Raw genomic sequence first — 18,597 nt, 5'->3', positions numbered from 1 at the left:
GTACCATGTAAATGAATGCAAATAAAAGCAGAATGCAATAATTTAAAATTCTCATAGACCCACAATTTAAATGTTTCACAATAGAACATAAAACAGATAACAGATGCTAAATTTTTACTATTTTACCATTTCTTGGAAAACATTAACCCATATAGAATTGTTGGATTAATCGTCTTCATACTTCAGTTAAGAAGCTTTAAACAACATCACTGGCGTTTCTGATGGTCTGCTTTGGCAGTGTTTTAACTGAGGAGTCTAAGCATTTAATTCTCTCACAATAAAGTTAAAACCAATTGGATAATTAAATCATCCATTACGCTCTCCAGGGAGCCTGTTTTTGCCAATAACACATTGGTTAAGACTAATTGCTGCAATAAACAAATTACCATAAGAAATATTTTCTCTTACATAACTCATAACGTTTTTAAACTGGAGCTCTATACAGATTTATGTATTTATTATTAACTATGATCAACCTCTAAAAAGTTCCCCATGGTGGTGAAAAACATCAGTTTTTCGTGAGAAGTTTCATCTTATATGATGAAAAAAACTGATAACAATTATATGTGAATATTTCCAGAAGCCATACAGTGACGAACAAATGTGTTTCGTCATATCTTTAGGTTACAATCCTTTGCCCAAATAAGATTATTAAATAAGTCTATGTAATTGGATGTATTATTCTCAGATGGTCTGAAAGGCTTTCTATGCTGAGTTTTATGCCCTCTAAGCTTAATAAAAATGATTATATTCATCTGATGTGCCACTGCTGTGTGGAAGATCATCATTTAACTTGTATTTGAAAAGTGTTTAAGACTTTACAATCAGATACACAAGACTGCATTTACATAAATAAGTTGTAATGTAAATGTAAAGTATAAAAAATAATGAACATATTGATGATTAATAATTACATTGCTTGCAAGTTGTGACCTATTGTGACCTACTGACAGAACTACATGTTCTTATTTTTCCAGGATCAACACTTACAATCTAACATTGTAATGGGATTATAACATAATAGTAAGTTCATAACACAATTTAATACTTATGTAATAATGTGGTAATAACACAATTGAAATAATGTGGTAATTTCAAAACAGTAATAATTTTGTAATGACATAACAATAACATTGTGGTAATAACACAGTAGTCATAACATTGTAATAACGTTATAAAGTAATAGCAAGACATGGTAATAACACACCAGTAATAAAATGGTAAACATTTATGTTTCTGTCCAGTCTGTTTAAAATTTATTTACAGTGTGTAAGCTTTTTTTTAATGTATTTTTCTTTGAAAGCACTGGTATTTATTTCAGAAAGTGTAACACACACTATAAACAATATATTTTTCAAAAAATGCTGTTCAATAATGATATTTATACTGTATACTCCTCATGTTATTGATATTGAGAAACACCTCTTATTACAGCACAATTTCACTGCTTAGTTCATGACCAATCCTGTATTTTCTCATAGAACTCAGCTTTTTTCATCCTGATCCTCTATGTGTTACTCAATAAACAAATAAGTTACCAGAAATCAATGTGTACTTACAGTTAAATGTTAAAATTATTAAATTGCATGGTGCAGATGTATTCTTCTAGGGGAAAACATCATAAGTAACATAATATGTTTTCATTATGAAAAAGTTCTTTAAATTATCTGTTATATGCAAAAAACTCTCTTCCATGATATTGCTTTGATATTGCTCTTTTTGACAACAAGCATATTTTTAACAGATCTAAAAATGACCATTTCTTGGTTTCATTTTGTTTGTTGTCAGTTGCGTAGCTGCATGATGGTCATTCTTTTCTGTGGTAATAATCCTATTGGTGATGAGTTCACCTCAGTGATCATAAACCAAACAGAAGCATCTTCTGTGTCTCCAGCATGGAAGCAGCTCATTATCTCTTCCCCTTCTCTGTCTCTGACATCTTCTCTTGGCAGTAGACATGCATATTGGGTTCATGTCCTTCTCTGGATCTTCTCTATTTCAGGTCTGTAATGTGACTGTATGCTCAGGCAATTCACAAGCAAATAAATATCTTGATTATATATGTGCTTAATAAATTCCGTTCTAATTCTTAACCATTGCAAGATATAACCATATATCAACCTTTCTTTTCTTCTCTTTGCTATTGTTATTGTACAGTAGTACAGTATAGTACTATACGAATAATATTTTAGTATCTTTATCAATGAAGATATATAAGACAACTAAGCAATAATTAATAATTACCAAACCTTGAGTGTATTATAGCGATTATACCACAGCTTCATTATGGCCATTTATTAAAAGATTTTGATTTAAAGAGGATGAGAAAATATGATCTGTTTTGTTATAAACACTAAAAACTATAAAAATAGTCCCATTGCTGCTCTGTTTGTAGCTGCGCTGTTTCTGTTTGGTTTGTAAGCGCTGCATCATTGCTAGGTTACCTGTATGTGGCAGAGTATTACATAAAGAGCTTTGGTTACAGTGCATTACCGGCACTTGTAGAACGCCTTTCAGCCAAACACCTTGCAGGGACAGTACTAACTGTGGTAACTGTGATATATATACAAAAGGGAGAAATGGTCGATATACATATGATATGATAGTTATTCGTTAGAAGGGCTCAATTAGAGATTGTCCAAGCAACTTAATTTCTTCTATAAAGTGAAACGTTGTTTGTTTCTACAGCATGCTTTGTTGAGGGTGCTACTTTTTGTTGTATATATTTAATATATAAACAAGCAAACAAACAAAAAACAATGTGAGTAGACAAATAAAAGTTTTATTTATACCAATCAAGCATAACCCTACGCCTAGTTTCTTTACCAATTATCCATTTTTTTTAATCTCCACTAAAGATATAGGACAGATTTTAGTCCTTTAATTACAGACTGTTTACTTCTGTTTCTCTACATACTTTATTGACCTCCTTCCATCTTGTCCTTTAAGGTACTGTTTGGGTGGTGGATCATTCTCAGCACGTTTTTAAACACCTCTGTGTTACTGCTAGACTGAGACTGAATAGACCACCAACCAGAAATATCCAGCCAGCAGTGTCCTGTGGGCATTGCCCTGTAGGTGTCCTGTGAGCTCTCATGAAGGACTAGAGGATGACCAACACAACTTGTGCATCAACAGTTTCAGAGCTTCTGGTTTATCTCAGACCTGAATTTACCTACAGGGTGGAGCAGCTGTAGGTATGAGTGTCTAATAAAGTGGAGGACAGTGAGTGAAGAACACAGTGTTTAAAAACTCCAGCAGCACTGCTGTATCTGATCCACTCTTACCAGCAAAACACAAAATAACACCTTACACACCACCACTATTCCAATCAATGTCACTGCAGTGCTGAGAATAATGATCCACCACCCAATTAATAGCTGCTCGCTGGTGGTCTGTCCTGTGGGGTCCTGTCTATTGAAGAATGAAATGAAAGGAGGATAATAATAAAGTAAGCAGAGGAACATATACAGGACTACAGGTAGTAATGATATAGTTACAAAGTACTCCTATATGTTCAGAGGAGCTAAAAAAGACTATGGGATGGAATATAAAATAAAGCAAGGATTAATGTTATGCTTGATCAGTGTACGTGCAAATTCAGTGTTTTTTTATTAGATGGCAGAAACCTGGATAGACTGGTCTTTGTTTTGTGAAGAGCTGAAAAAGAGTCACTTGTCAGTGCATGTCTTTTTCCATTTTAAAGAATGTTTAGAGCAATATGTTATTCCTGAGTGGTTGCAGTGATCTTGAGCATTCATTTTGTAAAGCTGAGGCAGGGGCATGGTATTTGTGCATGTCTCTGCATGGCTAGACAAGAGAACTCTTCATTCTGAAGTCAGCAAGTCTTTTCCAACATTTCTGTGAAGGTTGAACATCAGAACAGTTTCAGACTACAGAGGGCAGCATATAGACACTGTAAACTAATCACTTATTTCTAGCAGACTAAAGACCACAGAAAAAAAATAAAAACTGTGCAGTTTTACACCTCTTTGTACTATAATATAAAGCCAACATCCGAACATGTATTGGTATAGAAACAGGAAATGGCTGCTAAGAGGATTTGTTGGAGGATGAGGAGCATGTCCTATTTTGGGATTTTTTCTCTATCAGAACAGTGGGCACTGGAGTGAGATCACATGCTTTGATCTTCATTCTCATAATTGTGAATGGAAATACTTGCCAGTGCCTGTGCGCATATTGGGGAATGCAATAAGAATGAATTAATACACTGATAAAAGAGATAAATGTTTCTTATACTATACGAATTGTTTATCACTTCAATTTAGAATTATACTTCATGCGGTAACAATCTGGAGGATAAGGAGCATGTCTTTTCTTTGGGATTTTTGTCTGTATCAGCCAATGAAATGGACACTGTTTTAGAACAAATATAATCTACTGTGTAACTGTGTAACTTTACTTGATTACTTTTTTTCTAAAAAGCAATGAGTTATATTTATTATATTACCTGGTTTTGTAATGTTCTATAACATGTAACCTCTTACCAGTTGTATATCATTGCATCTACTATAAAATCTCAGTAAATGCACTGGCATTGATGTAAAGATTTTTTTCTGTTTGACATTCTGATGAGAATATTTCATATATCAAGCTATAAAACTATAAAAAGTGCTTCCTCGATTCATCTTAAATACACTTCATTGCAATACATACATTGAATCTATTAATGTAAGTTGAATAAACCCAACTTATTTGCTTGTAAGTAATTTTTATTAGGTTGTATGGATGAACATTGTACAGTTTCTGCATAATACTTTTTATTTGATTTAATGGATGAGTTGTCCATACCCTTTTGGGGTAATTTTGGTAGGCCTGTCACTCCTGGGACGGTTCACTTCTTCTCCATGTTTTCTTAATTTGCGAATAATAGTTCTCACTGTGGTTTGCTGTGGTTTGCTGTGCCAAAGCCTTATAAATTACTTTGTAACCTTTTACTGATAGACTGATGGACAGCAATAGCTTTGTTTTCTCATGTGTTCTTGAATTTCTTCAGATTGAGGCATGGTGTGTTTTTTTTGTTTATCCTACTCCATGTTGTTAGACAGGTACTTTTAAGTGATTTATTGATTTATTTATAGACATTGAATTTTTCCAAAGCTTTTCAAATAAATGTAGATAGGTGGGGGTGTGTGTATGGGGGCGGGCAATTACTTCACATAGGGCCAGGATTGTTTGGATTTTTGTAAAATTTTTTACAAATTTTTACAAAATTTTTAGTATGATAAAAAGTATTTATTATGCAGTTGTTTTTTCGAGAATACAATATTGTACACAGTGATTGCCTGTTCTAAATTCCATGGCCAGCAGTGATAATCTCTGAATAGGATGCGAACTGTAGTAAAACTGAATGCTTATAGCGTTTTGATTCATGAGGGTCCAACCAGGAGCCTGTCAGATGGCCAGAAGGGACAGATGGATGAACAGGAAGAAGAAAAAGGACTGACAGTGAGGCGAGGGGAGGGTCAAAGTAGCCCCCTCCCCCATCACGTACACTTGTAGCAGCTAATAACTAACACCATGGAGCCTTATCATCCGCTCAGCTGAGTCTGGGATTAGCTGTAATGCTCAATTCTCCATACAGCTGAATTGAAAAGCAGCCTGAAAACTGCAACAAAATCATTTTTTTTTTGAGCCTGCACATTTTCCTTGCTTGGGTTGACTGCCAGAATTAGTAATGCAGTCTGTCTCTCTCTTACAGAGTGGGTGTAACATGTGTTTAATGATTTTTTTTTTCTTCTCAGTTAATCGACCTGAAAATAAAGAAAAAAAAAAACATTTCATAAACTTTAATCCAATTCTTTGATTAGTATTATTGTTTAGCCATATGGCTAATGCCTATCAATAGAATGCTGCTTGAATCAACATGAGCTCTGTGGAACAGTACTCATTATATAAGAACACTGCAATTATTGCCCTGCAGGCACCACCTACCGCCTCTCTCGCCCTCTTTTCTTTCTCTCTTTCTTTCTCTCTCTCTCTCTCTCTCTCTCAGTTTTTTTCTCTCTCACACACAAATATATGCACACACTCATTGCTCTCTTCATGATATGTAATTGAGCTGTACTAACAGCTGTAGTCAATTCTTAAGTGGTAACCTTTCATTTCCTGTTATAAGCTAAAAGGCAAGAGCTACAGACCCAGAGCCACCTAAAGCTGCAATTTGGAAGGCTGGGCACCTGCAGGCAGTTAGCTTCACTGCAGTGGGTCGGCGAGCGGAGAGTAGAGCCTGTAAGCGTGAGGACAAGCCAGAACTCTGACAGACTTCAAGATCCTAATTGCACCCTAATACCCCTTCATTAACGAGGCTTAATGAGGAAAACGAGTGTCTTCTCCATCCCTTTGTTTTGAGCCTGTGAAGAGGCTGGCTTATTCACAAGGGAAGCTGGAATGAAGAACCTAAGATGCTCAAATGCAATACTGCTGTTGAGGAACATCAGAAAATAGAAAAAAAAAGAATGTGGCCTATAATTAGGATATAATATTTAGGAGGTCTTGCAACATCACTGTTTTTGGAACATTGTTCATGTTAGAACATCCATCATGAATTGATGCCTCGCTCAGAACTTAAGAGTAGTTTAAATAGAATTTTAGTGTAATATTAAGAAAGGAAGCGCAGGTTTTGCAAGGATTAGGGTCAATTCTATCAGCTAAAGAACACTACTCCTAGCAGCATGTTGGCATTCTTAACCCTTTACAGTCCTCATCAAGGTAAATCAAAAAAGGTTATGTTTTTTTTATGTATTTATGGCAATAATACAACAATTAGCGTTTCTTTTTCTTTTTGAAGTTTTTGAAATGTACACCTCTATCAAATGTTATGTATGAGATAAAACATAGTAAAATCATTACACTCAATACGATCAATAAAAAACATCTGAAACTATAAGCTGCTGAAAACTAATACTACTGACACACAGTGATCTCTAGTGGATTCTTTATCCTAACATGCCTCGGATATGGTGGCTCAAATGTACTCTTACAAACAGCTGATTTATAACAGAATTTAAAGGGTTAAAAGCATAAGGGGAATATTCCTAATGTGCCTTTCAAATCTTTATTTGGGTAGTTTAATGATGTGTACAGCCTCAGATAGATGCATGCTTTCAGCTAACTGCATGTTTTAGACTAGATTATAAATTAACCATTAACTCTAGTCCAAGATTTGTGTGAATATTCCAGCATTCAATAAGACCTAAGGTAAAAAAAAAAAAGGCTATAAACTCAAATTAATCGTTAATGCAGAGTCTTGTTCTTGACAGTAATGACACTGAATTGACAGAATTCGTAATGTTTTATTCCCTTTTCAAACAACAAGGCCAGCTTACAGTGTTGAGTATCGAACTCTACTAGTTACAACATCATTGCATCACTTGTGTTTACTCTGCCTTTTTTTTTTTTACATCACTACACTTCATGCACTGCACTGGAAACTGTGACTAAACAACACAGACCTCTGATCAGACATTTCACATCTCCAGATACCTTCTAAACTTCTGTGGTTTTGGTGAAACAATATTTTAATATTTAATATAAACTTTATGAATGACATTAGGCTGTACATTCTTGTCTAGAGAAACATAATATGACCTTTGAATCATGTTACACATTTTGGAGAATGTAGGTTTTGGTTATGTTCAAACAGCAGATTAAAGTGGCTCAAATCTAATCTATTTAATTATATTTTAAACAGAGGAGTTGCAGATCTGTGTGGTGGTGTGAACAGCAAAACCCTATAGTTCAGTTTGATTTGGATCGCTTTCAAATCTGATACACTGCAGGGGGTCTTAAGGTGAACCATTCTGAGCCAGATCAGAATTCATGTGAAATGTATGACAATATATTCACTGAAAATGCAGGAAAAAGGGAAATGGACAACAGCAATGAGGGAGGTTTTCAGCGGTGGAATAGCACCTCCACACATATTGAAACTGCTCTGTGTTTGAAAACGTTTTCAACATTTCCAAAGAAAACAACATTTTCAAACTAAACATGGCCATGGAAGGATGTGGCAAGTAAAGAAAATATTTTAAAGAAACCAAGGATGCAAACCAGAGAAGTGCCTGTTGCTGTCAGCCAATGGAATTCCTGTGATGCGGGTAAAGATGAAACTGAAACTTCACGTGAAGCATTGCGCTTTTGCGCAAACTTGTCAGTTTGGGAGCACACACTTTTTTTAGACAAAGGTATGATGTAGATCACATTAATAATATAATGTGGACAGCCTAAACAAACATTTTGGGCCACTTTTCCGTGCTGTGAGAACGTAGCCCTATTGGTGTAGTGTGTTGTACAAGTCTGTCCAGGGAATCAAAGTCTAGTCTGCCATAAGAAAAGTAGTGTTATTACCCTCTAAACTACACCAATCACTCAAGAATTACTATCTAATCACTGCAGCTTTCAGAAATGTGCACTGTAATTATTATATCAAACAGGAAGTGTAGTCTATGTGCAGTTTCTCATGTTTCTCATTTAGTTGTGGAAGTCCATCATTTAAAATCACTTTTAACGTCTTACACAGGGTATGCACACAATGAATATGCACATGATGCAAGTGTTACAATAATAAAGTCAAATTCACTGGCCTTTTTAGGCTCATACACTTCAAACACATTGTGTAAAGCAAATAAAGTACTGCCATGTTACATAACCAATATAAATATTTAAATAATCATAAACTATACAGGCAGAAATGTTGGGTCCTGCTCATTTATTGTTACCTCTGTAATCAAGGGTATTTAAAAAATTAGTTTCAACAGTTCTTGTTGGAGTAACTGTCTCTACTGTCTCTACTTCGATTCCACTGCTGTAAGAATTGAGATCGTGATGTTGATCACTTCCTCATCACCAACTTTTAAACTCATCCCAAAAGTACTATTATTCCAGAGAACACACTTTCACTGCTCCAAAACTGGGTGCTGAAGTGCATTATACCCCCCCCCCCCTTAGCACATTTCTGGCATTAGGTATGCTGCAAATAGGTTGATTTTCTGACCTAGAGAGTCCTATTCTTTTGTTAATACTTCTCTACAAAGACTAGATAAGCTGTGTTTGTGCACTTTCACATTTTTGTAAGCAATGGATGCAAACTAAAGTGTCCACAATCATTTTGTAACACATACTGCATTTTTATAGGCTAAATATTTTTGATTTTCATTTGAAAGTTGGTACACTGAAGCATAATTCATCACCATATTAAACTCATAAAAAAAAGTACACGACTGAGCTACAGAAAGCGTTATCCAAACTTACTTAAACATCCAAAAAATAACCACTTCAGCCAATAACGAACGATTACTCGAAAATACTCATGTGGCCTCAGATCCTGCCACTGGTCTCGGTTTATGCAGCTTCTGTCTTTTTGTGTCCCACAGGACCCACATTTCTCAGAACCTAATTTACTTTCTCTTTATCTTCTCACTCTTTCTATCTCTTCCCCTTGTCATTTCCCTTGTCTTCCCCTCGGCTCTTGTCTTTCTTTATCTTGCTCTATACGCTGTAACTCTGAGTCCTCTTCTTTCACTGACTCTCATTGATAAATATCAGAGGTCCTCTGGAGGTGGGGCTCCCCATCTGTCTGTACAGCATCGGCTGTCCCAGAGTGGTCTGCGGCAGGCTCAAGTTTCCACTTGACAGGTCAAAACTGGCCTGGCTGTAGAGCCTCTGTCCAAAGCCTGTTCCAGACTGATCGAAGCTGGACTGACTGTACTGCCTGAAACTACTGCTGCGTTTCTCTGAGAGGCTTCTGGAGAGGTGGCGCTGACCGGAGTTGTGTAAGCCTGTCTCTTTGTAGGCAAACCAAATGTTACCAGCCCACAGGGAGAAGTTCAAGAAGCCAAAGGCCTGGAAGCAAGGAAGGATGGTTCAGTCAGGACAATCAGTTCTAGTAAACACTAATGATACTTGGCTTGAATGATTGGTTCTACAAAAAACAGAACACTGTAAACCCAAAATTATTTTACATTTGTAGTGATTTAATACATTCCAATGGGATCTTTGAGTTAAATTAACTAAGAATTAACTTATAAGAGTTTAATCTGTTTTCATTGGCAAATTCTTTTCTACTGGTTTTACTGGTCTACCATCTTTTTGCATACCAGATATTTTTCGGTAAGAGCAGATGGGGTTTTGTAAAAAATTCTGACTAAAAGGCTTTCTTCCAGAATCAACACTCTGGGAACTTTGTAGGCTATTCATTTTCAGTCTCATAGTGAAACTTACCACCGACATGTTAAGATTGGTCCAAGCAGGTTCTTGTAGGGTCTCACACAGGTTCTCTGGATCTCTGCAGGCAGACAATAAAAGCTGCATTTGACCAACATCTGTGGCTTTCTTCAATCCAGAGAGAGTTTTAGCCCAGGCTACTGAACTCACAAACCACAGACCCGAGAAAACCACTGTTACCAAACAATCCTGTAAAAAAACACACCAGATGTAAAATGTGGAGGTTATTTATTAATACTAATATTTATTAATTATTGTTATTATTATTCAAGTGATACCAAAAGCAATCAACTTCACTTGGAATGTATTTATTATTAGCTACTTTGTTTGAATTGTGGTGAATTTGAATGTAATGACTGAAGATTCCGTTTACTCACCACTACAGGGCCTCTGTTCTTTTCTCTGTACTTGTTCTGGTAGAAGATGTAGACTACTGTAGCCAGGAGGGAGTACAGAAAAGCGAGAACAGAGACAGTAACGAAGAACTGCGCAGAAGACGAGTAATCTCCCTCGAGAAAAACAGTCTCATGCCTCTTCCTCTCACAGAGAAGAGCATTAAAGTGAACCTGCTGGAGTCTGGAGGAGCAGCACAGGAGAACCATCAGCACATTGTATTACATTCTATTAAATCCATTTCACAAAAGTTGGGATTCTGTGTAAAAAGTGATAAAAATGTAAATTAAAAACATATGTAGAAATTGAGACATTGTAATATTACATGGAAAACATTAACTCATTTAAAAAAAGTGATTTCAGCCAGACTAAGGAAAACTAAGGAAAAATAACAATCACATGAACAACCTCAATCACATGAATTGGAATAAAAAAGAGCATTTTAGAGACGCAGAGGTTTACCAATCTGTGAAAAACTTCATCTAAACAATGTAGAACAATTTTAGATAAATGTTCACAAATCATATTCTACAAATAGTGCTTCTCACAGCATCAGATTAGCAGAATCTATATTACATTTTTAGCTTTTACAGGGCATCTATACTTTGTCCAAACTATATAAACAAAATGACTTGTTAAAACACTATTTATACATCAAATTATTATATTATAAACACTGTTATACACTAAATATTGGGACATTTGGGCAGTGATGTCAGATACTGATGTACTTGATAATGATGATGATTAGTGCTGGATCACATACTGGATTGCTTTATATCTCTGTAGCCAACACTTGTAATTAGAAAATGATGAATTTATGCTCCTGTGCGATTAATACAAAGCATCCCATTCTACTGGCAATATGTTTCTATGGAAAAATTCCAAGCTGCAGGTGTTTGTGTGCAGTGGATGGCCATCCAATTTTTTTGGTTTACTTATATCTGTGATGTACTGCTGTGCAGTTCTATTGCAAAATAAAAATCTTATAGACTACTGCATCCAGGATCTTATTCTTATTCACAATACAGGAATACTATTCAGCAACAGTTCAAGGTGTAGGTAAATGTGATTAAATAAATAATCAACTTCCAATAATAGATCTTCCTCTAATGTGTCCTAATTTGCTTTGTAGAGAATTACATTAAAAAAACCTTTTCTATTGACACCTGAATCATTTTATCGATTGAGGTGCACAGATCACTGTAGAGTTTTATCCACTTCCACGCCTTTAACAGACAGACAAGTCTGCACAAATCAAATCTAGGCCTGTCTTGCCAGAGGCAATACAGCGGTAATTACATGTGGTATAGTACAAGCTGTCTTTCTTCTTTTTTAACACTCTCTATAATAGGATGATTGTTATGGAATAATGTCTTGTGGAATAGATATTAAATAACTCATTACTTTGCTTACAGTTAACTACACTATTGAAAATACGTATTACATGCAAATACACTGTTTCTGTAGTTTCCTTTCACCCCATTTAGACATTAGTGCTAAATTTAGTCATCAGCCCTTGCAACTGTCACTTTATATTACAATATAGGGCTGTGAGAGTGGGTGGATGAAGTCTTTGCACACTTCCTCTGAGGCATGACAGATCTGTCACCACATCTGTCTAAGACCCCACTGACTGCAAACCTCTGCTTTGCCAAGAGCGGTCCCCTCAAGGCCTTAATCCGGTAAGAATGAAGTGTTGTGTAATAATTTCTGATTCATTTATCAGAAACCTTATTTATTCAGCTCTGATATCCAATATCATAAAGAGTAATGATCGCACTCACCTGAACGGATAGGCGAATCTGATACTGATGTTGCTTTGGGTTTTATCCAGACATTCCACTTTAACCGTTATCTGCCCAGAATATCCGCCACATAATGCAAATGCAAAAACAGCAAAAAGCTGCGAAAGTAAAGCAAAAAAAAAAAAAAAAAAAACACTCATGAGAAGTCTTCTACATACACAATCTTTCAGTTCAACCCCTGTCAAAATTTTTTGTTAAGAAGAATATGTTAATGTTAATCTGTTAATTTGTCTATACATTCTTACAATATTTTTATTCAACGTTTCTAAATGCTCTGGTAATATTGCTGCAATGTGACTTGTGTCAAAGTTTTCATTTTTATTTTTGTGAATGTTATTTTTAAGATCTCCATAATGATTGTCTTCATGTAGCTGAAAATGTTATGTGAGAAATGTTTAATAAAGATTGTTTTACATTTTCAGAACATTCCTGGATCATTATTTCTTAAACATTACAGGAAAACCTTTTTGGAACATAAACTTCTAAACTTACAGCTTTCTTTGTTAGCTGGAACTGAACATAAAGGAACACTTTGTAGTTCTATAATTAAAGACTGTAGTCCTTCTGTTTCTCTACATACTCTGTTCTTCAGGGGTCAGGACCCCACAGGACCCCCACAGCACAGCTATTATTTGGGTGGTGTCTGGCACTGGTATGAGTGGATCAGACACAGCAGTGCTGCTAGAGTTTTTAAACACCTCAATGTCACTGCTGGACTGAAAATGGCCCATCAGCAGCGTCTTGTAGGCAGCGTCCCGTGAGCACTGATGAAGGACTAGTGAATAATCAATATCAACTTTTCAGCAACAGATATAAAGCTTCTGTCCATTTACTGAATGCATAGACTACAATATGTGACTTTAGTCCTTTCCTAAGTCGTGTGGTTTAAAAAAAAAATGCAATGTAAACTTTGTCTTTCTTATCCAACACAGAATATCAATGTTAAAAGAAACTCTTAACTAGACATCATATACAAAGCTTTAGCACTGAGACATCACTTCTTTACAAATTCTAATAGCACTACAAATCTCTAGGACACTGTACTAGAACACATTAATGCAATTACTAACATGTGTTTTCATTTTAAGTCATAGAGGACCTATTTATAGTACTCCTGACAATTTTCCCCTAAAACCGCTTTAATTAGAAAGCAGAGACCATTACCTCTGACTCCCTCTGACCCAAATTAACCCAAATGAGATTTTCATAAAAAATTATCTGCTTTTTAATTAGCCTTTATGTAGAGCCAGAAAAAAACGTTTTTCACTTTTTTATTTATTTTCATTTTCATTAACATAGTCTGTCAGTGATCTTATGAAATGACTGAAAAAGGAATTTTGTCAAACAAATCTCACAGAACTCTGAGTACATGTTGTACTATTAGCATCTGGAGAAGTAGCTAGCAGATAGATGCAGAAGCAGCCACCATAATAGTGCTCTAAATTGTGGACAAAATTTAATTTTATATAATAATATAATAAACAGACTGGTTCTCCATTATTACCCTCTTGTTCTGTTCTAACAAAATGAACCCTAAAATATAATTTCCATTCCCTCTTTGCTCACTTCACTCTGGTGTCATGGAAGAAAGTAAATAAGAGAACATGAGAGAGACTGAGGAGAACATCAGCAATATAGTATTTAATGTCTTTGTACAATGTTTTCTTATGTGTTTTTCTTTTCAAAATGTTCATAATTCTAACTCTGAGAACAATGGCTGTGGACATCTTTCCAACAAAAGTGAAGGAACCACAGGTTTAGCACCCCTGCTGGTTGATGTATAGCACTGATTATTATCCCCATCTGTTTTAATGACAGAAGAAACCATTTTCCATCTTATTTTTTACTAAACTGTCTTTCCATCTCCAGTGTTTATATGTTTAAAATGTTATTCTGCTATATCACAAAAAGTGGGGTTAAACTAGTGATTGACAGTGTTGCTTGTAAGAGACTGTCTGCAGGAAATGGATTGCACACTTTCTGTTAATTACATGGAGTTGCTGAGATATGTTCACACTTAAAACAACATGATCTGCACTTTTACTGTTGGAACATTGAAGTTACAAGACAAACTGTGTATGCATTGAAAAATTAGTTTTTGCTTGTGGTTCTTTAGACTGAGTTTTAAACTCAGTGAAGGCAGTCTGAGACAAGGTTGTTCTGGGAGAAGTGGGTGGATGTACCAAATTAGATAGATGATAGATGATTCTCTGGTTGCAAATTTGTTTTATTTGATTTTAACAAAACAGAAGAAATGAAGAGACACCATTTACTGAGGATATCTTTATATATAGAATCTGCATTTGGATGATTATTTTGGAAACAGGTGAAAACAGGTATTTCCCTTTCTCTCTCTCTCTCTCTCTTTCTCTTTATCTATCCATCATTTCTTATGTATCTCCTCTCATCACCTTTTTGTATCTACCCCTCTTCATACAACTTTTCCCCCTTTCCACACTTCATAGAATACACATAAAACATTTATAACATCTAACTCAAACTCATCTGTTAAAGTAGTGATGAACCACAACAACCAAACCCCTGAACAAAATAAAAAATTAATAAAATAAAATTCTTATAAATTGTCTTTTAATAATAATATTGTGATGTGGTGAGGTGTGACAATTATTCAATTAAAGCAAAATGAGAAATAAAATGTACTGAATAATGAAAAGAAGCGTGTACAGTAAATCCATATCCATGCACGAACAAACACACATTAGTTACAGTTGTGTATAAACGTGTGCAAAGATCAGTGTACAGAGCTGATTACGGATTAGCATCGATCTTGCACATGTCAGTAAGAGCAGATGAATTATTCAGAAAGGAGAGACTACAAACAGGAGACTGGTGCTGGGACCCCTCACAGTGACTGAACCTGATGAAATAATTGAACCTTCTCTCAGACATGAATATCCAGCCCCACAGTTCTACATCTATATAGAGATTTCATGCTTTAAAAATAGTATATCCTCTGCAATATTCACTGATAAAAAATGACTGAATTACCTGTAAAATAAAAAAATAAAAGCATGGTAAATTAAAAAAAAAAAAAAGTAATGCAAATTCTTTCTTACCGGAGCAAATATGACCATACACATTGATGAAGACGATTGATCATCAGTCTGTATATCTCTCAAAGAAGGAGTGACGGCTCCTCACCCATCCAACAGCTCAGACACTGACTGAGAATTCACTACAAAGACGCATCTACATAGGAGCCAGGCACTGTGTGTGTTAGAGAGAGAGAGTGCGTGTGTGTGTGTGTGTGTATGACTATGAGAGACAGAGTGAGAGAAAGAGAGAGAGAGAGAAAGAGAGAGATGTAACAAAGGAAAAATAAATCAATACAAACAAAGGTGATACAAATTGTTCTAAGTGCTTTGAGAAAATAACCCTTTTTAATTTAGTTTATTCTGAACCATCTTTGTAATTAGGATATACACCTTGTGTAGGATCTCTACATAAGGTTAAGGTTAAAGTCCTCAAGATCTTTTACAAACCTGGTTCTTTAGTGAGCCAAAAGTGTCTCTTCTATGTAAAAAAAGAAGACTTTTGTAACATTTCCCAATCTAATTTCTATTTCATGGATACCAAAATGTAAAAACACAAAAGTGTGTTTAAGACTTGTTGCATTCCAAACACAGCATTTCCAATAAAAATTCTATCCACAACACTAATGAACACTTCTGTGCTCAGATCACTGCACAGGTACTGATATTCTGCATTACACTCAAGTGAAAAAAAAGATGTCTATGGATCCAGCGAGATGGATATGTATTGTATTTTACACTAGAAAACAGTAAGAATTTAATATGTGCAGCAAGTTAATTATGAATATGTTCTATCACCAATCCTTCAACACTGCTGACAGGAAACATGCTTCAATTTTAACAGATAAACTCATGAAGTTTTTTTTTCTTTAGATCTAACTGACTCTGACTCTCTGACTCTTATTAAATCTTTTGTTGGCACCTTGTTTGTAAATTCTTGGTAAGCTCCTTGATTAAGGTTTATGGTAATTGGCACATTTTCCCCAGAGTTGGTTATGATATAATTTTTGGAAACTGTAACATTAGGAGTCTTGTCCAAGAACTATTTAGTATTTTTATACTGGTACCACTTTAAAATAAGACTACCCCAATAGGTTTATACATGGCTTATAAAGGAGTTTATTTATGTTATGAATTGGTTTATCACAGCTTAAAAACAAGAATAAGCAGTCAAAACTTGAAGAGGAAGAGTCAAGTTATTTATAGCCAAATTAATAACCATTTATAAACCACTCATAAACCCTTTATGAAGATATTCATATTTCAAAGTTGTACTATTGTACTAAAAGGGATTCTTAAATGAATTTAACAAGTCTTTGGATGCTTTATTTGTTCACTGTTTGGGTAACATGCTCTTCACAGCAGTGGAAAATGTGTTGCAGAAGGTTCTATATAGTAGCTTTAAAAAAAAAAGTTTTTTGTTGATGTTCTACACTGAACAACAAACAAAATTAGACCCAGAACATAATAAAGTGCTGCGCTTACTCATCCAAATAATTATACCCCAGTCTGGCACATGTAGTGCAGCAGTGTTAACTATGGTATGCCATGAAAATGTAAATTAGTAAAAGTTTGTACTTCAATTCAGCAAAACCTGACTAAGGTACAGATCATTCAGTGTTAATTGCTCAATTTTTTACCCAGGACATGAATGTCATATTGTTTTGAGTACACAATGTCCAAAAGAACATTAATCTAACAGAAAATAATGTTTTTCTGCTTTAATTAATTGTTGAACTGTTTTAATAGCCTGTTTTAATAACCTTCCTTTAATGAAACTAAGCTCATAACCCTAAATTCCAGGCAACAATTTAAACCGTCATTTGTAAAATAGGAGAATATTAAAAACCTAATTAGGTTATTTAAGCAAATCAAATCATTTCACAGAGAGCAAGGTGCAGAATTCTCTCTAGTTTAATTCCACACTGAGAGATGTAGCCCCTAAATGTCAAACATACATTTAACATACGTGTATCAGTTGTTTTTCGATGGTTAAGACCCCATAGGACCACCACAGAGCAGGTTTTATTTGGGTGGTGGGTGATTCTCAGCACTGCAGTGACATGTGACACAGTGACGAGGTCCTGGCATGAGTGGATTTGACACAGCCGTGCTGCTGGAGTTTTTAAACACCTCAGGGTCACTGCTGTACAGAGAAAAGACCACCAATCAAAAACATCCAGCCAACAGCTTCATATGGGCAGCATCCTGGGACCTCTAATAAAGGACTAGAGCAGGGGTGTCCAAACTACGGCCCGCAGGCCATTTGCGGCCCGTTTCCTTTTTTGGAGTGGCCTGCGAGTTATTTTAGAAATAGAAAGAAAGTTGGCCCGCTGTTAAGCAGGTTTTTATCATGTGAGATTCAAAGTTTGAACGCTAGGTGTCAGAAACGGGCCAAATAATCTAAAAGCTGAGAGGATGCGCATTTCCAGCGCAGCAAAATGGGCCAAAGAGTCTAAAAGCGGAAAAGGTGTGCATTTCTAGCGCAGAAAATCGAGCCAAAGAGTTTAAAAGCGGAGAGGGTGCGCATTTCTAGCTCAGAAAAACGGGGCAAAGAGTCTAAAAGCGGAGAGGGGGCGCATTTCTAGCGCAGAAAAACGGGGAAAAAATCTAAAAGCGGAGAGGGTGCGCATTTCTAGCGTAGAAAAACGAGGCAAAAGAGTCTAAAAGCGGAGAGAGTGTGCATTTCTAGCGCAGAAAAACAAGCCAAAGAGTTTAAAAGCGGAGAGGGTGCGCATTTCTAGCGCAGAAAAACGGGGAAAAAATCTAAAAGCGGAGAGGGTGCGCATTTCTAGCGCAGAAAAACGAGGCAAAAGAGTCTAAAAGCGGAGAGAGTGCGCATTTCTAGCGCAGAAAAACAAGCCAAAGAGTTTAAAAGCGGAGAGGGTGCGCATTTCTAGCGCAGAAAAACGGGCCAAAGAGTCTAAAAGTTGCCGTGATTAAGGAGTTTAATATTAAGAGTCATCATGAAATGAAACATCAATTTGAAAAATCTTAGTTTACACAACACTGTCAAAGATAAAGATAGTAAGTCAAGTAAAATGGTGTGTAAATGAAAGTAATCAGGAAAAAAGTATTATTTAAAGTGGTATATTTCA

The 18,597-nt window shown here is 35.6% G+C and overlaps 1 protein-coding gene across 1 annotated transcript; it reads right to left on the bottom strand.

Moving 5' to 3' along the window:
• Positions 1-7,296: 7,296 nt before the first annotated feature.
• On the bottom strand, positions 7,297-15,711 carry synprb (synaptoporin b). Its single transcript, XM_007254349.4, has 5 exons — positions 15,524-15,711; positions 12,426-12,544; positions 10,623-10,821; positions 10,243-10,434; positions 7,297-9,864 (listed from the first exon to the last, which is right to left on the bottom strand). The coding sequence occupies exons 1-5, from the start codon at positions 15,545-15,547 to the stop codon at positions 9,541-9,543; spliced, it is 858 nt and encodes a 285-aa protein (XP_007254411.1). The 5' UTR covers positions 15,548-15,711; the 3' UTR covers positions 7,297-9,540.
• Positions 15,712-18,597: the final 2,886 nt, after the last annotated feature.

The sequence above is a fragment of the Astyanax mexicanus genome, chromosome 5, assembly GCF_023375975.1.
Source record: "Astyanax mexicanus isolate ESR-SI-001 chromosome 5, AstMex3_surface, whole genome shotgun sequence".
Classification (NCBI taxonomy): Eukaryota; Metazoa; Chordata; class Actinopteri; order Characiformes; family Acestrorhamphidae; genus Astyanax; species Astyanax mexicanus.
Note: the sequence above shows the minus strand (reverse complement) of the source record. Positions and strands in the feature narration are given on the sequence as shown.